Below are 23,520 nucleotides of genomic sequence, written 5' to 3'. Positions count from 1 at the left end.
AACGTCGGGGAAACGTGCGTGGACGGCTCAGGAGCCTCGCCGCGTCCTGCGCCCCGCTCGCCACGGCCTTGAAGGCGCCCTTGCCCCACCTGGGTTGCAGACCCTCGCTCCTCTCCTGTCTCGCGTGTTTTTGCAGCCGGGAACTGCATGGGGTGCCTGAGGAATTTAACCGCGGGCCGCCCCGCGTCTCCCCCGCCTTTTCAGAGCCTCCTGCGGTCGGGGATCGGGGCCAGGCGGGTCTCTCGGCGCCTTCCCGCCCTCCAGGATGTCCTTGGAGCCTCAGACCCTGCTCTGGAAACCCGGGTCCCGTCTCGGCTGGAAGCCTCGGAGGCCTGCGCCGGTTCCGCGCGCGCTCAGTTCTAGGGGCGAGGCCGCTGCACCCGGGGCCGCTCCGCACTTCGACCCCGATTCCTCCGTGGCCGCCCCAAAGTCCACCTGCTCCGGCCTCGGCTCGGGTCCCTCTGGCCACGCCCCGAGGCTGCCCCGCGGGCCTGGCGCGCTCCCCCTGGCGCCGCGGGCACTGGCCCGGGTTCCGCTGACTTCAGCCCTGGGTCGGGTGGGCGCCGCCTCCTGCCTCGCCTGGGCCGCCGGGGCGCTTCCTGCGCTGCCGCCTCTCTCCTGCCGCGCTCCACAGGGACCCGCCTCCCTCCTGCCCCGCTCCACAGGGACCCGCCTCCCCCCTGCCGCGCTCCACAGGGACCCGCCTCCCTCCAGTCGCGCTCCCCGCGCCGCCCCCTCCGTCTAGGGGTTCCCGCCTCTCCCCTGCGCGCCCTCAGCGCGTGCTGTTAGCGGGCCCCTTCCCTGCCCAGGGGGTGATAGTCGACCCACACGCTTAGCGTTTGTTGTGCCAGACCGTCTGGGCTTATTGCAAAGCTTGTGCAAACGTGAGCATTGCCGGCTTTTTATTCCCTGAGGCGCCTTAGCCTGGCGCCTGGTGGAATTCTTAAGTCAATATTTGGTGAACTGCGTTGAATGATTTTGTATAAAAACAGCCCATAAGGCAAGTGTCAGTATTTCCCCGGTTCGTAATCACAAGCGGTGTTTGAGGCATTGACTCAGATTCTGTGCTCAGATCCAGCGGCAGAATCATGAACATAAGTCATTTCTGTGGAGAGCTATTGTGATGATTATTCTAGCAGCAAGCACCAGTTGAACTAGCTACTAACTTCACGGCTTCTGGAAGCATGCAGTAAATGCGCAGTTCTAATGTGGATTCCGTGTGAGTTAAACATCCGTCCATGCTCTGACAGAATCGTGGCTCTCTCCGCTTTTTGCCTTTGCTGAAGGAGCCCTAGCCTGACTTCTCTGAGGCCTTCCAGAGTGTTGGCTCGTGGGTGCGGGGGGCGGGTGGTGGGGCTGCCCCCGCGCCACAGTCCTCGAATCTCGCCCTCTCAAGGGCCTGTCAAAGTCAGAGCTAGCAGTGTTTCATTCTTGTCGTGCTGGTTTATTGAAATGAGACTTCACACATTCAGCTGTGTCCAAGCTCGCCTGATCCTAGAAGAGGGGAGGGGCGCCTTGCTGTGCGCGCACTCTCGCTCTCTCACTCTGGGTGTCCTGCGAGGGACATGTTGCTCGGCTGCCTTTACCTATGCACAAGTGAGATGAGAGCCTGGACCTGGAGGGCTTGTGCATCCTGGGCCATCAGAAAAGGCTGTGATGGTTTCTAAAAGGCTGGCACTGTGTATGGTCATGTTTTTGTATCTTTGGCATCTCCTAGATTCTTCCCGGACTTAAGCCAGTGAGCATAGCATTGGCTGTTTGATTAAAGACTGTGGTTGCAGGGTGTCAAGCATTAACTTTGAAGTAACTCACCTGTGAGATCTACACTTTTTGTTTTGTTTTGTTTTGTTTTGCTTGCCTAGGAAGAAATAAAAAGAAAAGAATGCATTTGTTCTCATTGCCATTTGTTTTCTTAAAACATATTTACTTGATTTCCGAACTGTTGTTGGCACATATGCCTAAGCAATTTGGACTAGAGAAATGTCTAGATATTGGTATATCTTAACACTACTTTTAGCTTGAAGTGAATGTGTTACAAAAATAGAGTGATTATGAACATTTTACTAGATACTAATATTTAATTGAAGTTAAAGAATAACTGAGAAAAAAGGTAGAAAATGATGATTATCATTATTAATTTGAGATGGAGTCTTGCTCTGTCACCCAGGCAACCTCTGCCTCCTGGGTTTAAGCCACCCTCCTGCCTCAGCCTCCCGAGAAGCTGGGACTACAGGTGTGCGCCACTGCACCCAGGTAATTTTTTTTTTTTAGTAGAGAGGGGCTTCACCTTGTTGGCCAGGCTGGTCTCGAACCCCTGGGGCCAAGTGATCTGCTTGCCTGGGCCTCCCAGATTGCTGGGATTACAGGCCTGAGCCACTGTGGCCAGCCAATTACTGAAGAAATAATACATGAATTGCCCAAAGCTGAAGAGACCCTCAGGAACAGAAAGATGGCTGAAAGTCCCTACCACGATAATGAAGAAAGACCCTCGAGATGCCAGACACAGGCCTCGGAAGAAGATGCTAAAATATCCCCAGGATGAAAACAGATGTCTTGACAGAAATTGGAATTAAGCTGCAGGCTTCAGAGCCTCCCTCTTCTCTGTGGTACCACTGAAAACCCGTGAAGTAAATGAGCGTTTTAGTTAAGTTTTCAACGCAGAAAGTCACGAGTCCAAGTCAGTGAAGAATATTTACAAAACACTTCATAGTTTCAGAGCCTCCCACAAATATAAACTCATTTTAACATTTTTGAGGATACATTTACTCTATTTAAATTTACTATTTAAATTTTTTATTTACTATGGCTTTATATTTATTGAATAATTCAGTGTCTTTTGTTCATTTGTACTGTTTTAATTGCTTTAATTATTTAAATTTAATTTAAATTTAATTATTTAATTAAATAATTTATTTAAATTTAATTATTTAAATTTAAAAATTTTTCCTTCATCTAATTTTAATTTAATGACTTGCCTCATGGTTTTGGCAGTTTTATTTAAGGGAATTTAGCACTTTATTGCCCTATTTTAAGCCTTTTATTGCTTATAAAGTTTTTATCATTTTGTTGGCCGTTTTATGGAAAGTTACAGAAAATGACTAAATGTGAATTGTTTTTAAAACTGTCAAAGTGTTTTATGGTGAGACACTACTCACTCTTCCACTATGTCAGTTTTTAAGACTCAAACATGTAAACATGAAACATAACATTTTCTTGAGTATGTATAATTCAAGCTTATTCAAAACTAACCTAGAAAATTTGAACATTATTTCGGTATCAAAGTCTGTCTCAAGGAAGAATTCAGGAACTAATCTTGTTGAAGATTATGAAATAATGTGTATTTGACCACATGTTTAGTAAGTATTCATAAGGCAGACATTTAGCTTAGCAGCAGATCACATCTAGAGCAAAACTCATCTTTCCTTTGGTGGTTCCTGATCACTGCCAGGCATCCAAATACAAAGTCACAAAAACTTTAGCATCTAGATTGTTGTGTTTTAGCCCAACTCAGTTTTTGATAACGTTGAGGTCGCGTATGTTCTTTCAGTGCCATTTGAAATCAAAAGCTAAATATGTCCTGCAGCTGGCTTGGAGCCGGGGGAGGAAGCCACATTTCCAGCTGTGAGGCTGCACCTCCCTTGCTGTCTTTGGAAATTACTGCTCCAGATTCAGATCCATTAAGAGAAGAGAGAGCGAGAATCCGTTTTTTTAAAGTGACAGGAAACTCTTCAAGTCCTCTTTATTCGGAGGGTGTTCGGGCACCTGCTGACCCTCATGGCTGACCCTGGAGGGGTGTTCCCCGTCTCACAGGCAGTCCTTGGTGGCCGAGGCCCTGGGGAGAAGTCTCTGTCCCAGGAGCCGTGTGAGCCACCTTCGTTCCCTGAAGCCCTGGCTGCTGGGTCTGAATTTTATCCTCAGAGGCCAAATCGAACATGAATTCCTCTCTGTGTGGCAGGCCTTCTACATGGAAAGCAACTGCCATGGTCCACCCCAGCCACAGCCACCACTCGTCCATCCCCGAGTCCCCAGGGGTCTCACACCACCCTGCCTGGAGCAGGACATGCTTCTCAGGAGGCCCCAGTGTTTCCTTGGCTACATGAGTACAATCTGTGTTATTACAAAATATTGTTCTGGATTTTAGGCAAACAACACACTCAGCAATTGGAAGATTTCATGTTACTACATTTGAAAGGTCTGCTTTCACAGATAGGGGTTAGATCTGCTTGGTAAGAAGTTTACTACTTTTTATTTAGCACCTAGTGGACATGGGGAGCTTAACGGTAATTATCAGATGCAATTTGTAGCCTAGCTTTGAATCTAGAATAAAATTCATATTTCCTTTAAAATGCCTAGCCTGCTTTCATGTAAGAAGGTGCGGCGGTGAGAATTAGAATAAGCTGAAGATTGGTTATTTTTGGTATCTTATCTGTACTCCAGCAGTTCATCAGAAGGTAGGTGCCCGATAGTAGCGGAGGGATTTCTGACACACTGTGACTCTTTTTGAAGTGAGTGTGTCTGAGAGGTATGTTTTGGGGATGGCAGCTCTTCAGAGTGTGCTGCGCTCTGACTATAAATAGCCAGGCATCTTGTTCCCTCACATCGCGTTCAGCTGCTGCGTGTGAAGGGCGTGGACTGTGGGCCTCTGATACCCTGGAGATGTGGACATTCTGGAGTCTGTGGAGTGGTTCTGAAAAGTCATATGGAGGGTGCAGCATGAGTGGAGAAGTCGCAGTGCATCAGGGTAAAAGGGCCTGTGTCAGAGCCACTGGGACTCCAGAGCAGGGAGAGCACGCTCAGGGCTTCAGAGCTGTTTGGATAAAGCCTCAGTTGTTTTCCCCTTGACCTGCTGAGCCCCTGTCTTATTTTGGATAATGTTCCTTAGGGTCTTGTGTTCCTCACTAGACCTGAGAAGGGAATGCTGGTCAGACCCCTCAGATGAGACTGCGGAGCTGGGAGGTTGTGACTGTAATTGTGTCACGGCGGTCAAGACACCTGTCGGACCACAGTGAGGAAGCCTTCGTTCAGGACATCGCCATAGGTACAGGGACCACCACAACAGGGGTTTGCACTGGGGGAGGGGGCCTGGGCTCAAGAACAAACACAACAAGGAAAAGTGGGAATCGAGCCAAGGAGCAGGGTGGGGGTGGATGGAAAACTTCTGAGAGGAGACCTCAAAGTGAGGGAGATTCTGGCTAAACCACCCCAACCAAGAGTCTTAGTGAAGGCAGACAGGGCGCTCAGAGGTCACCGAGGGGCGGTGGGGTGAGGAACCCAATCAGGTGTCAGGCTTAGCAGGGTTGTTGCTGAGACTGGATTTTGCAGGGAAGTGCACACACAGGTGGGCCTCAGAGGAGGTTCCGTCCGGAGCCTGACGAAGTCTCGGCCGCGAAGAGGCTCTTCTGGCCATCTTCCCACCCAAACGTAAATGCGGCTTTCGCTTGAGAAATGGTTTCCGGCTTGGCAGGAGACTTAACAGCATAATGAAAGCATCATTACAAAGAAACAGGTCTGTCTGAATGAACCGAAGCTCAACAATTGCAAAATGGATGGGTTCTGTGGCTTCTGCTGGCAAGACCTGTGGAGGGCCTCTGTCTAAGTTAGGCGGAGGACACTGCTTTGCAATCCTGTTTGCATTTTCTTCCTCCAAGTTCTGATTACTCTTGCATTCTTTGCATTAGACTCCAATCCCCAAGGAAGCTTTTCTCCATCTCGTATGTGAAAGTCATTCATAAACATCTTTTTTTTCTCAGTTGCCAAATTCATGTGCCCCCTGCTGGGTACGTCTCACCACAAACGCAGGCACATGTTTTAAATAAGACAGAGTTGTTTTTTCTGCGAGCCAGATTGTCGGCTATTTTGTACAGTGCTCCCTTGTCTAGAAGCATCAGGAACTTTGAGATCTGGGATGGAGCAGCCACCGTGGACTCGGCCTCCTCAGGCCGGGCAGCACTGCAGCACTCTGGGCATGGGGATTTGCATGACCCTGGAGCTGCTCTCTCACCCCCAGTTGACAGCAGGGGAAGCGGGGTGCAGAGGCCACAAGCTGGTGCGGCAGAGCCTGCCAGACGCATCCAATCTTTCTCTTTGGGATACGATGTTTTTTAATGGCCTTGGGCAGCATCACCGACGTTCAGAGTGTGCATTTTCATGAGTCTGCATGTAGCATGACCCCAAGACCACTGTCGCAGTTGAAATAATGAATGTGTCCATCACCACCAGGTCTCCTTGTGCCCTGAGAGGGCCACTTCCTCCCCTCTGCCCTGTCCAGGAAGCCCCAGTGGATCAGCTCACGGACCCCAGGACTCACAGAAGTGGGGCCAGGTGGTGTGTGCAGCTGGGGGCGCGGGGCGGTCTGGGCTCTCACACAGTCGGGATGTTGCAGCTCACGATGTGCGTGTTGGTGGCGCATTCCTTCTTCTCCTGGGTAGTGACCGCTGCGTTTGTAACATGCTCGCCTGTCGATGGGGTGGAGTCTGTGGATTCTCTTGGATTTTCTGTGTTTACAGGGGTGGCAGCTGTATTTCTTCCTTCCAGCTCTTGTACACTTTGTCTCCCTCTTGCCCTGCCCGGAGCCCTGGTGTGGAGGTGGCCACAGGGTGTCCCAGGACCTGTCGGAGAAAAGGTTTTCGGCATTTCACCATCACGTACGACCTTGGCTGTGGGTGCTTGTAGGTACCGTGTATCCGATTTAGATTTCTTCTTTTGAGGCCGTTTGATTCAAGATTTTATCATACAATTTACATGACTGGAGTCTCGTGAATATTTTGCGTGGAATATTTGTAGCAACATCAGTGGGAGAGATGGACCTATGTCGCTCCCTTCTTGCAATGCCCTTGTCAGGGGAGTGAAGATGCTGGGGACTTCACAGAGGTGTGAGGGGTGGGAGCTGTGAGGGGCCGGAGCTATGACGGGTGAGAGCTGTGAGGGGTGGGAGCTGTGAGGGGTCGGAGCTGGGAGGGACTGAAGCTGGGAGGGGCCGAAGCTGTGAGGGGTGGGAGCTGTGAGGGGTTGGAGCTGTGAGGGGTGGGAGTTGGGAGGGGTCCGAGCTGAGAGGGTCACTTGCTGTGAGGGGCCGAAGCTGGGAGGGGTGGGAGCTGTGAGGGGTTGGAGCTGTGAGGGGTGGGAGTTGGGAGGGGTCCGAGCTGAGAGGGTCACTTGCTGTGAGGGGCCGAAGCTGGGAGGGGCCGAAGCTGTGAGGATTGGGAGTTGGGAGGGGTCCAAGCTGAGAGGGGTGGGAACTATAAGGGGTGGCAGCTGTGAGAGGCCGAAGCTGGGAGGGGTCAGGGCTGTGAGGGTTCACTTGCTATGAGGGGTGGGAGTTGTGAGTGGTTGGATCTGGGAGGGCCCAGAGCTGTGAGGGGTCACTCTGTCTGAGGGGCAGGAGCTGGGAGGGGTTGGAGCTGGGAGGGGTGGGGGCTGGGAGGGGCAGGAGCTGGGAGGGGCAGGAGCTGGGAGGGGCAGGAGCTGGGAGGGACAGGGGCTGAGAGGGGTCGGAGCTGGGAGGGATCAAAGCTGTGAGGGGCCAGAACACTGAGGCCAGAGCTGTGACTGACGTCGGGGCCACGAGGGCCCAGAGCCGTGAGGGCCTTTGGAGTTGTCAGGGGTCATTATCTTTTCTGCTCTCTGGAAACGGGTAAGACATGTGTTGGCTTTTTCTTTTCTTTTGAGATGGAGTCTCGCCCTGTCGCCCAGGCTGGAGTGCAGTGGTGCAATCTCGGATTGCTACAACCTCTGCCCCCGCCGGGTTCAAACAATTCTCCTGCCTCAGCCTCCCAAGTGGCTGGGACCACAGGCGCCGGCCACCACGCCTGACTAATTTTTGTATTTTTAGTAGAGAGGGAGTTTCACCGTGTTAGCCGGGATGGTCTCAATCTCCTGACCTCGTGATCCGCCCGCCTCAGCCTCCTAAGACTTTTTCTTTAACTGTTTAGTAAAAGTCACGGGTGAACCTATCTAAGCCTGAAGTTCTTTTGTGGGATTATTTTTAACTAGACTCATTTTTAAAGACAGATACAGGAGTTTTGTGATTTTCTGTTTCTTTGTGTGTCCATTGGATAAATTGTACTTTTCTCAGGAATCTGTTTCTAACGGATTAACTGATTTGCATGGAGTTACATGCAGTGTCCTTTCATTACCTTCTTAACACCAGCAAGACCTGTCGGCCCCTCTGTGTTCCCGATGCTGGTCGTTCAAGCCTCCTCTCTTAAACTAGACGTGGAAATCAGAGAAACACGGTGGGGGAAAAAAAGCAGCCTATACTTAGACCACCCAAGGAGCAACCGCAGGGAGCATCCTGAGAAATGGATGTCCAGTCTCTCTTTTTAACGTATATTAAGTTTTCCTTTTCAAAAGCACATGCACACACATTTATGTGAAAAAATAGGATAAACTTACCATTTTATGGCCTTTTTGCCTCCTTCACCTTTTTAAATTACTGTTTTATAGTCTTATAAAAATAGAGCAATAGCATAATCGATCTCAATAGGGCAACCATTTGTTTCTCTTGTAGTCGTAGGAGGGGAAGCCGACCCCGGGGTAGGACACTGGTGAGGAGCTGCACTGACTGAGAGCTGGCGGAGAAGGACGTGCCAGGAGGAACCTGGAGGTTGATAAGCCCCCACACAGTGTTCTTGCTGGGTGATGAGGGTCTCCCCTGTGACCTGTCACGCCCCAGATGGGCTTCCTCTGGGTGGGGAAATGCTCTGTGTTACTTATCTCCAAATTAATGAAGGCAAGCATATTTTTTAATAGACACCTAAGAGGAGAGGCTTAATTTCATCTGTTTTTAACGGAACCTGGGAAATTAAAATGGATTACCTAGCCGTGGTTGGTTTTTAAACATCAGTGTTTTCAGGGCGGATCTAGGGGCTGCCATTCAAAGACGTCTGGGCCAGGCTGGTTGGTCAGACCTGCACAGTGGACCCCAGTAGCAACACACACTCGCAGATGAAATTATTCCAACACCCGCTGGTGAGTGAGGAGCAAGACGAAGGTGTTGAGGAGACTCAGGCTGGGCGGCCTTCACCTTGCGACTGTGCGCTGAGCTGCTTCAGCCCGTGCCACGCTGTGGCGGCGGAGGCTGCGCAGAGGCTCATCACGTGGAGACACGGTGGGAGCTCTCCTCCACAAAGCGGCAGCGGCCTCGTCTCAGCTCCACAGCGGCGTTCCGTTTCACCGAGAACAGAGCTGGGGGTGTCTACATCCGATGGAGACGGGAGGCTGGTGCTTGGTAAAATACTTCTGTATTTTCAGGGTGAGAGAAACCAATGCGACTGCTTCATCCAGTTGTGCGGTGGGACCGAATCACGGCTCCCCGTGTCCGCGGCTGGGAAGGAGCCCGGAGCTTGCCCTCTGCAGGGTTCCTGTCTGGCTCGCGGGCGGGCCCTGGGCTGAGGGCAGTGTGCTCAAGGCTGTTGAGACAGAGGGGAATAGGAGGCCGCTGTGAAGAGATGCAGTGTGGAAGAGGAACTCATGTATTCTATCTCATTTCGGAGGTGAAGGGAGAGCGCCTGAGTGGGAATGATAGGGAACCTGCCTTTACAAGTGTCTCACAAACTTCACTCACGTCGTTTCATCTTGATTCCTCACAATCTGTGATGGGGTGCACAGCCCAGAAAACTCACACAGGCACTTCCTAAAAATCAGAACTGTCTGAACCCCCGCCCCTGGCGTGGTGCAGCCGCAAGCCTTGTAGTTCTAGATCTGCTCGGGCAGCGCCTGGGAGCCGTGTGCCGGCCGTGGCACAGACATCTGTGGTATAGACTTTACCCATCAGTGTCCGGACGTGGCTTGGGTATGGGGCAGGGCATGTGTGCCATGTGCTGTCTGTTCTTGGCCTGCACACATCCTCTGTTCCCCCTGCCTGGTGCCAGTTACTCATCTGAGACCCTTCTGTCAGGGAGCAGCAGCATGGGCACCGCGCCTCCGCCCTCACCGAGGGGGCCCCGCGCCTCCGTCCTCACCGAGGGGGCACCGCGCCTCCCTCCTCACCGAGGGGGCACCGCGCCTCCGCCCTCACCGAGGGGGCACCGCGCCTCCGCCCTCACCGAGGGGGCACCGCGCCTCCGCCCTCACCGAGGGGGCACCGCGCCTCCGCCCTCACCGAGGGGGCACCGCGCCTCCGCCCTCACCGAGGGGGCACCGCGCCTCCGTCCTCACCGAAGGGGTACCGCGCCTCTGTCCTCACTGAGGTGTTGGGACTGCCGTGGTTTATCCATGGTGCTTTCTACTCACCCTCTCCCCAGTCCCCCGTTTCAGCCCAGGCTGCCCCTCTCAGCCCGTGAGATCGGTTGTGCTGCCTCTTCTGTTCCGCATGTTCCGCATCACCAGAGTGGTAGTTTGAAATCGGCCGTGGGGAAGTATTTACACCAGGGAAATTAGTAGATGGGAGGACTCAGGACTTTTCAGAGAGCTGGTTGTTAGCCATTTACCAGCACACCACCAACCTATGCTGTCTATAAACCACCTTCTGCCAACCTGGAGTCCAGCTTAGCCTTCGTGTCAAAATGCACGAAGATGGGCAAGTCATCATCACTTTTTATTCTCACACACAAGTAACTTTAGAAAGGACCTAATTGTAAAATAAAATTTAAAAAAAATAAGAAATAAGGGTTTCCCGTCCCTCCCCCCCACCCCAAGGCCCATAGAAATGAAATTTTACTCTAAAAATGCAATAACTGGCCAGGTGCAATGGCTCATTCCTGTAATCCCAGCACTTTGGGAGACCGAGGCAGGTGGATCACTTGAAGCCAAGAGTTTGAGACCACCCTGGCCAACATGGTGAAACCCCATCTCTACTGAAAATACAAAAATTAGCCAGGCATGGTGGTGCGTGCCTGTTATCCCAGCTACTCGAGAGGCTGAGGCAGGGGAATCGCATGAACCTGGGGGCAGGGGTTGCAGTGAGCCGAGATTGTGCCATTGCACTCCAGCCTGGGCAACAAACTAAAAATCTGTCTCAGGAAAAAAAAAAAAAAAAAGCAACACCTTGTACATCCTTCAAAACACACCATTTATTATGATCGTAGCATCTGTGAGTGTATATACATCTAAATGAGTCTTTTATGGGGAAAAAAAAAGTAGGCTGCTAATTACATTATTGTTAATTCCAGGATCTTTGATGGTAAAGTTGAGAATCACCGAAGTAAATAGTGTAAGCTCTTTTTCTACTAAAACTACAAGATCCTGATGGAAAATTTATTTAGCCTCATATGTTTGTTATGGTTTCATTGTACTGAAAATTGTTATATTTGATTTTTTTAACAGATCAGGATCCTCATGACCAGCCAAAGAGAAGAAGAATTAGGAAGCATAAGTCAAAGAAAAAATTTAAAAATCCCAACAGTGTTCTTGTAGAACAAGCAGAATTAGAGAAACAGCAGAGTCTGTTACAGGAGAAACTTCAGCGACAGCACACAGATGGGCCCACGATAAGCAAAAATAAAAAAAGGAAACTGAAAAAGAAACAGCAAATTAAAAGGAAGAAAGCAGCCGGCTTGGCAACAAAGGCTGCTGGTGTCAGCTTCATGTACCAGCCGGAGGACAGCAGCAGTGAAGGGGAAGGCATGGGAGAGGCTGGTGAGCAGGGAGGTGCGGACACCAGCCAGGAAGACCTGACACCGGCCGGGGAGGAAGATGTAAAAGATGCCTGGGAGGAGGGAGGTGCGGACGCCAGCGAGGAAGACCCGACACCAGCCAGGGAGGAAGACATTAAAGACGCCGGGGAGGAGGGAGGTGCGGACGCCAGCGAGGAAGACCCGACACCGGCCAGGGAGGAAGACATTAAAGACGCCGGGGAGGAGGGAGGTGCGGACGCCAGCGAGGAAGACCCGACACCGGCCAGGGAGGAAGACATTAAAGACGCCGGGGAGGAGGGAGGTGCGGACTCCTGGGAGGAAGACCCGACACCGGCCGGGGAGGAGGAAGGTGCCGACGCCAGCGAGGAAGACCTGATACCGGCCGGGGAGGACGATGGTGCGGACGCCGGGGAGGAAGATGATACAGTTACCAGTGAAAAGGCAGATAGTGTTCTAAATTTTTTGAAGTCAACACAGGAAATGTATTTTTATGACGGTATGTTTTTTACTGTTTTGCATAGAGACATCCACTTAAAAGTTTATTAAAAGAAAGAAATATAATGCTTAAATGTGAAAACATACATTAAAAATATTCAATGTAAATGGTTAGTTATAAGGCAAAGATCAGAGTATTTACGTTCTTTCCACTGATGATGTGGACGGGCACGTGCCCCTGGCATATCCAGAGAAGCAGTGTGGCGGCCGTGGCCTGCGCCAAGAACAGGCTGGCCCCGTGTCCTCCATGCCTCAGGTCAGGCTTTGGAGTGTGTGGGCATCCAGGCTGTTTTTCTAAACAAGAGATAAATCGAAATTAGAGGTTTTGATGAGCTGAGCTCACCTTCATAAGCAGACTGAGAGGTGAAGGAAACACAGCTTGCACCTTTAGGACAGGTTTCATTTTCTCTTCCACGTAGAATGGATGCGTGATTTCTCAGCAAACATTTTTGTGCAGTTGTTTGTATTGACATAAGGAAAGTAAGCACAGGCTTAATGTCACAGATGGCTCTTGCTTACATCTGCACTCTGCTTTGTTGACAGCTGACTTAGGGACACGTGGTTGCCCCAGAACAAAGATGCTCACCAGGGGCTGGCTTCCTGGCTTTTTTCTCTTTAATTTTTTTTTAATACTTTTTAATTTTTGTGGGTATTTTTAATTTTTAATTTTGTGGGTAATGATGTTACCAGCAGGTTCAGGTTAATGTGGGTTTAGCAGATCCAGATTTAAGCAGGGCATTTGACAGTGTTGTTATGAACAAGATTAAGAAGTATCAGCTATGTAATAATTTGGGAATTAAGTAACTGATTTTTAACAGTGATGCAGAAGTACCATTTTTAATAGATTGATTTCAGTACGAAGAGCACTCGAGCCTCTTCCTCTTTAGCATGTTTCTCAGCAGATTATATTAACAAATTGGAAACACGTCCAGATGGCACATCAGGAAGACGTGGCTAAGACACTGCAAAGTGGAGTAGAATTCGGAAAGATCTCAGCAAACTTTCTATTCTGTGTGTGATCGAGCACCTTGGGGCAGACCAACAGTCATGCCAGGAGTAACCAAAAAGCCAGGCTGAGAAACACCTGTTGAAGGAATCAGCAAGCTCCTCAGGAAATCGGCTCATAGAAAGATGAAACTCCTGGAACCCGCACGGGGAGATTATCGTGGAGACATCTGCAGCCACTTGTCTTCAGGAATCTGCCAGTCCTGAGTGTGGGCGTTGGGTGAGGGTCTGGGGAAAGGACCTGGTGGAGCCCAGAGAGGCAGAAAAACCAGCCTCACAGGTTGAGAGACCAAAAGCAGAGCCTGGAGCCTGGTGAGCACGGACGTTAGAGCCGGGGGACCAGTGGGCTCAGAGGTCGGAGCCGGGGCGGGTGGGCTCGGAGGTCACAGCCGGGGCCGGTGGGCTCGGAGGTCGGAGAACAGAACTCAACACTCTGCATGGCTTCCCTTAGAGCCTTTGCCCAATTCTGAAGCTGTGAGTGGAAGACGAGAAGCCACACAGAGCCTCCGAATAACGTAGGGGCCTCTTGGCCATCTTGAGGTGCTGATCAGATGAGGATTGGCCTGACTCTGGAGCCCAGCAGAGCAGGGCAGCCCAGAGGCAGACGACCCTGTCCCAAATGTGTGGCCACCCTGGAGTCAGCTCAGTCCCTGCACAGTCCAGGGGATCCACCTCTGCTCTGTCTGCCTGGCGGAGCAAAGGGTGAGACCTCTAGAAGAAAATATCGCCATCCTAGACCTCTGCAGTCTTTCCTATGCATTCAGCAACAGTTTACCAGGCATGCCACGAAACAGGACCACAGCACCGAAAACGAGAAAAAGAGCAGTAGAGCTGGAGCAAGAGATACTGGTGTTATCAGACAAGGAGCTTAAAGTAAGGGGGGAAAAAATTGGAGCATTTTGCCAGGTAATTTGAATCTACTAAAATAATTAAATGGAAATTTTAGGCCCGAGAAATAAGGTAACAAAAATTCAGGCCTCAAAAGACAGGGAAACGGCAAATGGGGTTCACCTAAAAGAGAATTAGTGACCGGGAAGACGGGTGAAAGAAAGTCTCCAGAATGCAGGGTGGAGAGAAAACAGATGGAAAACACAGGAAAGAGCCCAGCAGACCTGGAGCGGGAAGTCCGGTGTCTGCAACAGGCCCAGGTGGACAGGAGAGGACGGAGCAGGGGCGGGACAGAACGACATGACTGTTGGGAGTTTTACACAATTGTTACAGGACACAGAGTCACAGGTTGAAGAAGTCCTGCCACGTCCAAGCAGGGTTAATGCCGAAACCACCACAGGCGACCACGTTTTGCAGTGGAACTGCTGAACAGCAGCCAGAGAAACAAGACCAGCCACCAGACTGCGGGGAAGTCAGGGGCTGGTTTTCAGTTCTCCTTGATTTCTTCTAAACAGCCACAGTCTGATTCTTTTTTTAAAACTATGTGACATAGAGAGCTTGGTTTCATCGTCTGGTTTATCCTGCTGCTGTTCATGGCCTTGAGTTGTGTGTTGGACAGGGAAGGCGTCTCACCAGACAGGCGCGTAGATGGGCCAGGGAAGGCGTCTCACCAGACAGATGTGTAGACGGGCCAGGGAAGGCGTCTCACCAGACAGGCGGGTAGACGGGCCAGGGAAGGCGTCTCACCAGACAGATGTGTAGACGGGCCAGGGAAGGCGTCTCACCAGACAGATGTGCAGACGGGCCAGGGAAGGCATCTCACCAGACAGGCGGGTAGACGGGCCAGGGAAGGCGTCTCACCAGACAGACGCGTGGACGGGCCAGGGAAGGCGTCTCACCAGACAGATGTGTAGACGGGCCAGGGAAGACGTCTCACCGGACAGGCGGGTAGACGGGCCAGGGAAGGCGTCTCACCAGACAGATGTGTACACGGGCCAGGGAAGACGTCTCACCAGACAGACGTGTGGATGGGCCAGGGAAGACGTCTCACCGGACAGGCGGGTAGACGGGCCAGGGAAGGCGTCTCACCAGACAGATGTGTAGACGGGCCAGGGAAGACGTCTCACCAGACAGACGTGTGGATGGGCCAGGGAAGGCGTCTCACCGGACAGGCGGGTAGACGGGCCAGGGAAGGCGTCTCACCAGACAGGCGGGTAGACGGGCCAGGGAAGGCGTCTCACCAGACAGATGTGTAGACGGGCCAGGGAAGGCGTCTCACCAGACAGACGCGTGGACGGGCCAGGGAAGGCGTCTCACCAGACAGATGTGTAGACGGGCCAGGGAAGACGTCTCACTGGACAGGCAGGTAGACGGGCCAGGGAAGGCGTCTCACCAGACAGATGTGTACACGGGCCAGGGAAGACGTCTCACCAGACAGACGTGTGGATGGGCCAGGGAAGGCGTCTCACCGGACAGGTGCGCAGACAGGCCCAGTTTCCACGGTCGTTCCTACAGTGGTGTTTGTACTGAGCTCTGTTCTGATTCTCTCTTCCGGTAGCTTCTCATCTCCCAGACATCTCGTTCTATGTGGAAGCGTAGGTTTGAGGCCTTCCTTAAGAGAGGAAAGCTTATCTTTGTAGAAATAAAAACAAAACTGTATTTCCAAGCAAAACTGACTTTATGTAGGTGTCTCCAGAGATGCAGCTTCAGCCGCCCTCGCCGATGCCGCTGAGGAACTGCTGGGCCATCTTGCCTCACACAGCGTGCCGCCCTCAGACGTGTCCATCCTGCACCACCTGAAAACACTGCTGCTTCTGCAAGATACTGAGAGATTGAAGCGCGCTCTGGAAATGTTCCCAGAACATTGCACGATGCCTCCTGGTAAGTACTGCACGATTTATTCAAGGTCCTGCTTAAGCTACTCTCATCGAGGTTTGCCTCTAAAAGACTCACATGCCACCAAAACAGCAATGAGCTGGAAAATATGACACTGCACATATGGCGTGGGAGAATGGAGTCCCACCGAGAAACAGGCTTCCTGCATCTCTGCTTGATACAAAAATATTTCACATAATATATGCAGAAACGCATGTGCAGTCTGAGTTTCCAGACTTGGGAGCTGTCAACTCTTGGAGCCAAAGTTTCCTAAGTTTCAATAGAAGTGAATTCATTTCTTCCTCTTTTCCTTCTCCGCTACTAGTGTGGTAGATGGTAAATTTTTGCTGGCTTCCAACTGTCTGGTACCTTATTGAACCCGTGACGTGGTGATGATGACTTATTTTCCACCACATTCACCGGGCATCCTTTTCATGCAAACTGTTGTGTGCTGTGGCGGCTGTGCTCATGTCTTCCCAATGCCATGTGTGGTGACACAAGCTGTGGTGAGGGTATTCAGGCCACAGAAACCGGCAAATGCTGAAAATCTGAAGTCCAGGCTGTTGAGCCATTCACCTGCACACCACTGAGTGCAGAGCAGCACACCTGGCCCAGGGCCAGTGTGTGGCACCCATCCCAGAAAAGGAGTCTGCAGATTTCGTGGAGGGAGTTTCAAAGTAAGTGTTGGGGGTGGTTTCTGTGCTTGGAAACCCCCAGGGTTGCTGAGGGGTCAAGCCCAGCATGTTAGAGAAGCCAGATAACGAGCAGCATTACATCACCGTGGTGTGACGACGCCGTGGCACAGGTGCAGGGAGCCGGGGGCTGCAGGAACCATCGGCGTGCAGAGCATGTGGGTGCCTGAGGAGCTGCCTTTATGCAGAACGCCCTCCTCCGTCGAGGAGGTGTTGGCTGTGTGTTGCCCTGCATGGTGCTCTGGGCTGTGGAGCCTGTCACTGAGGAAGCTTGGCAGGGACCCCACCCTGGGGCACTCGCTCCCTGGCTGAGGAGCTGGAAAAGAAGGACAAGAAGCCAGATACACGGTGAGATGCGTCGTAGAGCTCCAGGTAGATCCTGGAGATGAGGCTGTGGAGGAGTGGGAAGAGGAGGTGTTTTTGCAGCCAAGTGCACCTGCGCTGAGGTGGGTGAACCCGTGTGTTTGGGGAGCTGCCAGGAGCCTGGTGGCTGGACCAGGGGATGGATGTGAGTCGCAGAAGGTGCAGAAGGTGGAGAGGTGACAGGGCCAGGCACATGGGAGGAGCCTGGTGGCTGGACCAGGGGATGCGGGTGACAGGGCCAGGTGCATTGAGTGAGTCTCAGAAGGGGGAGAGGTGACAGGACCAGGCACATGGGACCCTGGGCATGTGCGGCCTTGTGGGCTTCTACGCAGAGACAGGAGGTTCCTGGAGGCTGTGAGGCTTCTGGGCTATTATCTTGAGGCTGGATGGAGGGCATGGAGAATGGAGACCAGGTGGGTGCTGCTGAGGACCTGCTGAGAGGGGCCTGCAGCATGGACCAAGGTGCAGCCACGGCTTAGGCAGCTGGACTGTGGAGGTAGAACCAGTGGGAGCTGCCGAGTGGCCGGCGAGGCACTGGGAGGACCAGGTCACTGCGAGGAGGAGGAGGAGCTCCCAGAAGGATCGGGTTTGAGGTGAGAGCACTGCCCGGAGCATAGTGCTGGGTGGCTATGCAGGCGCCAGTCAGACCTCGGGTTCTGAGGCTCAAGAGGGCCGTGGGGCCCGGAGTGCAGGGAGGAGAGAGATCAGGGACAGTGAGTACAGACGCCCACCAGGAGCGTGGCCAGTTGTCATGAGAAGCGACACTGGAGGAGGACGCAGGGCCCACGGGCGACAGTGGAGGAGAGGGGAGGAGCCCCACGGGGAAGGTGGCACCTGTGTGTGCAAGAGAGGGCGGCATTGGCCCCAGGCCGGCATCTCTGTTTCTGGTTGGTCGTCAGGCCTCTTACAGCAAGTACTTAACAAACTTAGATTTCCATGATAAGATTTATCTCAAACCGCAAAAAAGCCAATTTTATTATGTTAAACTGGTAGGAGATTTTTATGAGAGATGAAAGTAAGCAATTTTAAATTTTTAATTTTTTAAATTTGTGTTCTGTTTCTCACACTTGAGGCTTTTCTGTCATGCACCAAAAGAGTTTTGGCAATTCTTTTTTGCATCAGAAGAATTTAGCAGAACCCCCAATATTAAAACAATTGGTTTCTTATATTAAACTCATCGGACAGGTTTTGTATACACACACATTTACGTCAAGCCACTGATAGAACTAAACTGTGTGTAGGAATCTGTTTTCTCTAAGAAAGGATTCCTTTGAGTTCTGTAGGATATGTGCTTACGGTTTTTCTACATCAAGCTATTTTATGAAATAAAATTGTATAAACAATGAAGCTTCGTTTTCACACATTGTATTTGTTTAATGCAGACTTGGCATATAGTTTTTGAAATTAAGGGTTTTTTCCATAATACTAGCTTAGGAATTTAATTAGTCACTGTGTCTCTCACCTCCATAGGATGAGCACAGAAATCACATTTTAAAAGCAGGTGTGGGTGTTTTCCGCCGATCGTGTCTCCTCTCCCGCTTCTCTGGCTCAGCAGTTACTTTTCCTCAGTCGTGGGGGCTGCGTTCAGCTGGGATGCCAGCGTCAGGGCGAAGCTCCCCCGCGTCTGTGACGTTTTGTTACACACGCTCCTCATCAGTAGTAGCCGCCATTCCTTGAGTGTTCTCGCACATGCACTGAGAAGGGCTGGGGATTGTCACCCTCCTCTAACCCTCCGTGAGGGAATTAGATTTTTATCATCCCGACTGTTGGGGATTTCCAGAGCTCAGGCAATTTGCCCCTGGGCGGGATGGAGCCCGCCTGGGCGGGGAGCATGGATGGGCTTCTGTGGTCTGTAGCTTGGCTCTCTGTGGTTGGAAACTTCAGAAGCAGCAGATTCTAGGTGCAGCATTTGGTGCTCTGACAAGTTGTAAAACCTGACTTTGGGGAGAGCCCTCACTGGCAGCCAGTGTCCTGCCGTGAGCCCGGTGAGCACAGACGTTAGAGCCGGGGCCGGCGGGCTCAGAGGTCAGACCCTGGGGACCGGCAGGCTCAGAGGTCGGAGCCGGGGCTGGCGGGCTCAGAGGTCAGACCTGGGGACCGGCGGGCTCAGAGGTCAGAGCCACAGCCCCCCCTGTGCAAGCCCTGAGGGTTGTGGTAACATCAGGGGTGATTGTGGTGTCGCGATGTGGTGTCTCGGCTGCCTTTGGCTGGTGCTGCCGCAGCCCTGGTTTCACAACGTGGGCACCACGTGGTCCTTTGTTGTCTCACGGCTCCACTTCTGAATTTTTTCTACTTGTTCACCTTTGACATAAACTTCTATTTCCTTTTCATTTCAGTTTGTATGTGGGTTTTCTTTCAGGTCTGATTTTAAACCTGTAATATTGCACTGTAACGTTTTGAAGTGCAGGTGTAATAGAGCCAGTGAACCAAGGGTTCATGCCCCAGTGAAATACAAATATTCATAACTGAGCCAGTGTGTTGCCATACGGATTACATAATGTGTGATTAGCAGGTGTAATGTGTCACTTTCAACATCGGTTTTATGCCAGAGTTGCATTTTATTAGATTATTTGGGAGTTCACTTTGGGCCCAAAGGCTCATGTCTACATAATAATAACTTACAATTTTTCTTTTTGTCTTTGTTTTATTTTTTGTTTATTTCTGTTTTTTGCTTTCCAGACCATGCCAGAGTAATCTCAGCTTTCTTTAGTTACTGGATCACACATATCCTCCCTGAGAAGAGCAGTGACTAAAATGGAATATCTCTTTAAGAAGAGCTCCTCTTTAATAAAAAAACATGAAAGACAAATGTGAAATGGGCCTAGAGTTAGTTCTCTGGGAACTCGAAAGACGTTTCTGCTGTATTATTTATTCACGTGTTGTTTCTGATCGGCAACGTGCCATCTGAGGCTTTGGATGAGAAATTGGGGTAAAATGGAAATTTTTCACCGATTTGCAATTATATATGTCTTGAATTACTACATAAAACGTGATTCTGTTTTTCTAATTATTGTAAAAATTGAAAATGGACATTCTGTTAAACTGTATCATTTGAAGCTCATATATTTCTATGAAGTTTTGAATCACCTTGTATCTGAAAGTCTCTGTTTTAAGAAAGCTTTCTGGGCATTAAAATGTTCTAGTTTAGTCTGATTACAGTTGAATTTCTTTTTTTCTCTTCTCTACTTTGTGAATCATATCAAGTACCTGTTTTTCCTGTTTGACTTTCTTTTTTGTCATAGAAGCAGTCGTCAGTTCTTGGTATTACTAAGTTTTAAAAGCATCAGTCAGGCCCGGCGCGGTGGCTCAAGCCTATAATCCCAGCACTTTGGGAGGCCGAGGCGGGCAGATCATGAGGTCAGGAGATGGAGACCATCCTGGCTAACACGGTGAAACCCCGTCTCTACTAAAAATACAAAAAAGTAGCCGGGCGAGGTGGCGGCGCCTGTGGTCCCAGCTACTCGGGAGGCTGAGGCAGGAGAATGGCGGGAACCCGGGGGACGGAACTTGCAGAAGCCGAGATGGCGCCGCTCACTCCAGCCTGGGCGGCAGAGCAAGACTCTGTCTCAAAAAAAAAAAAAGCATCAGTCAATTGGTACAACATTTGTGAGGGCAGTGGGCAGTGCCTCTGTCTATGAAGAGTTTTATTGCGGTAAAACATACATAAAACTCCATTTTCGTCATTTTTAGGTGCATAATTCAGGGTACCACATGCATTTGCCGTGCTCTGCCGGGACCACCACGCTCGTCCTGTTTGTGGTGAGAGCAACCCTCTGTGCCTTCCAGGACCCGCGTGTGCCCTGTCCCGCCTGTGAGCTTCCAGGACCCGCGTGTGCCCTGTCCCGCCTGTGAGCTTCCAGGACCCGCGTGTGCCCTGTCCCGCCTGTGAGCTTCCAGGACCCGCGTGTGCCCTGTCCCGCCTGTGAGCTTCCAGGACCCGCGTGTGCCCTGTCCCGCCTGTGAGCTTCCAGGACCCGCGTGTGCCCTGTCCCGCCTGTGAGCTTCCAGGACCCGCGTGTGCCCTGTCCCGCCTGTGAGCATCCGTGTCCCAGGCGCTGTGTGGTGCTCGTCTCCCTTCCTCTGGGGCGTGGAACTGCAGGGTCACCTGATGCTGGCGACATTCTGAGGGGCTGCCATGCAGGCTGCTGGGCCCCTCACACCCCCAGTGCTGATCAGGGCCATTCTGACGGGTGGAGGTGGCGGCTCGGGGGTTGCTGTCCACTTCTGTCTTTGCAGAACATCAGCCCAGACCACCCCTGCCCAAAGCTGATGCTCAGGTGGGCAGCGTGGAGGGAGGGGAAGGAAGCCCTGACATCCCCCTGCCCCCGTCCTGCCAGTTCCCTCCAGGCCTCTAAGAGACGTCTCTTCCGCAAGCTGGAACCTTCTGGAAGCAGGTGAAACAGGGATGTTTCTGGCGCTGGAGACGGTCCCCGGGGATCTGGTGGTCATGCAGTGTCCCCAGCGTGATGCACGTTGCAGGCCCCGGAGCACAGGCGTGTGGCAGTGGACGCCACCGTTCCCAGCGTCGCCCGAGGACAGGACGCAGGCCGCTCCAGACAGGGCGTTCCCGGGAGGCCACACGTGAGGCAGGAGCTGCAGGTGCTGCTGCTCCACCGTCTTTCGGCCTCAGGGGAGCCGTGGTCATCCGCAGGGCGCCCTGCCCAGCCCTGCCCTCCCTTCTCTTCCCCTAACTCGGAAGTCACTGTGAGGCGTGGGAGTGGCCAGGAGCCCCTTGTCCCATGGTAAGAACCTGTGCTGAAGCGACACCAAGCCAGACTCCTGCCTCCACCGAGAACCTCCATGGCCTTGTGGAACCTGGGCTCTCAGAGGCACCAGCCTGCAAACCTCCCGTTTAAATGCCTTTTTTTTTTTTTTTTTTTTGAGATGGAGTCTCACTCTTGTTGCCTAGGCTGCAATGCAGTGGCACCATCTCGGCTCACTGCAACCTCCACCTCCCAGGTTCAAGCGATTCTCCTGCCTCAGCCTCCCGAGTAGCTGGGATTACAGGCATGCGCCACCACACGCAGCTGATTTTGTATTTTTTATTTCTAGAGATGGGATTTCTCCATGTTGGTCAGGCTGGTCTTGAACTCCCGACTTCAGGTGATCCACCCGCCTCAGCCTCCCAAAGTGCTGGATTACTGGCGTGAGCCACTGTGCCTAGCCTAAATGCTTCTTAATTAATAGCACATGCTTTGCAAATATGAAAATAAATTCAATATTGGCAAATTCATAATTTTACTATTCTTAACGTCCCACTTGTGTCTTTTAATGATGAACCATCTCCACCTCCTCCATCCCCTGCAAGTGAATGCGCCATTGTGGGGAGGCGGTGGGGAATGTGTCAGCCTTTTCCTGCGTTCCACGGAATCACTGTAGTTTCCACGGAATCCCCTGTAGGTGCCATGGAATCCCTGTGGATACCACGGAATCCCTGTAGGTTCCAGAGAATCCCTATGGGTGCCACGGAATTCCCTGTAGGTGCCATGGAATCCTTGTGGATACCACGGAATCCCTGTAGGTTCCAGAGAATCCCTATGGGTGCCACGGAATCCCTGCCAGTGCAGGGGGCGGTGGGGAATGTGTCGGCCTTTTCCTGCATTCCACAGAATCCCTGTAGGTTCCACGGAATCCGCTGTAGGTGCCACGGAATCCCTGTGGATGCCACGGAATCCCCGTATGTGCCACTGAACCCCCTGTAGGTGCCACGGAATCCCTGTAGGTGCCACGGAATCCCTGTGGGTGCCACGGAATCCCCGTATGTGCCACTGAACCCCCTGTAGGTGCCACGGAATCCCTGTAGGTTCCAGAGAATCCCTATGGGTGCCACGGAATCCCTGCCAGTGCAGGGGGCGGTGGGGAATGTGTCAGCCTTTTCCTGCGTTCCACAGAATCCCTGTAGACTCACTTCTTGCTTCTGTGATCCTGTGGGGCTTTACTTTGTGAAACCTCCTGCATTCACTTTCCTGACCCTGAGAATATTGAGGAACAGGGGTACAGGGGAGCAGGTGGAAGTTTAGGGTTAATTCGTTTTGTGTATCATTCTGATTCCAAAAGGGAAAATGCATCTTCTACAAAACAAAAGCAAATAAATCTTGTCTCTAATATGCCAGCATAGATATGATAATCTGTTTATTCCACTGAGTTTGAAGTTAGATAATAATTAAATCAATTTATCTTCTACAATAGTGCAAAATATTCATTCAGTTCATGTAATTTATTTTCTGTAAACCATGTCAGTTAAGACAGGCAGAGAAGGAAGCACTCAGGAGCATGAGGAATTGTCATCAGGTTGCTAATATTAAGACAGTTGTGCCTAGAAGGAAAAAAAGCACAGAATTTCTGAGCCCGTCAATACTGCCTGCACCCTGGGACCTCCGCCTGTGTCTGCAGAGCCTGAGAAGAGAGGGCTTGCACGAGCCCGTCGCCAATTTGCTTTCCAGGCCCAGCTGCCGCCCGGCTCCAGGGCAGAACTGTGGTGGGTTCGGGAAACTCCAGGGCCCACAGGGTCGGTTCTGGGCTTTGTCTCTCTCTGCAGCGCTTGCCCCGAGCGCTGTCCAGGTGACGTATCCTCTCATCCAGGGCTCTTCAGAGAATCGCAGGAATGGGTTCCACCCCCTCCCACA

General features: G+C 51.7%; 1 protein-coding gene across 11 annotated transcripts in view; it reads left to right on the top strand.

Annotated features, from left to right (window-relative positions):
- Positions 1 to 23,520, top strand: part of ERICH1 (glutamate rich 1) — a 107,571-nt gene that overhangs the window by 39,822 nt on the left and 44,229 nt on the right. For 7 of the 11 annotated variants that reach the window (XR_013397014.1, XR_013397011.1, XR_013397013.1 and 4 more), the window contains 2 exons: positions 11,266 to 12,072; positions 15,651 to 15,845. Coding sequence is in view for 4 of the 11 variants with exons in the window: in XM_077942902.1 (XP_077799028.1) it covers positions 11,266 to 12,072; positions 15,651 to 15,845 (1,002 nt within the window). In the remaining 7 variants the exon portion in view is untranslated. Of the gene's footprint in view, positions 1 to 11,265; positions 12,073 to 15,650; positions 15,846 to 19,573; positions 20,048 to 23,520 lie in introns of those variants that run through there. The other 4 variants (XR_013397016.1, XM_015144675.3, XR_013397017.1 and 1 more) reach the window with 4 other exon arrangements.

This window comes from Macaca mulatta, chromosome 8 (genome assembly GCF_049350105.2).
Source record: "Macaca mulatta isolate MMU2019108-1 chromosome 8, T2T-MMU8v2.0, whole genome shotgun sequence".
NCBI lineage: Eukaryota > Metazoa > Chordata > Mammalia > Primates > Cercopithecidae > Macaca > Macaca mulatta.
This window is presented reverse-complemented; position numbering and strand designations above follow the sequence as displayed.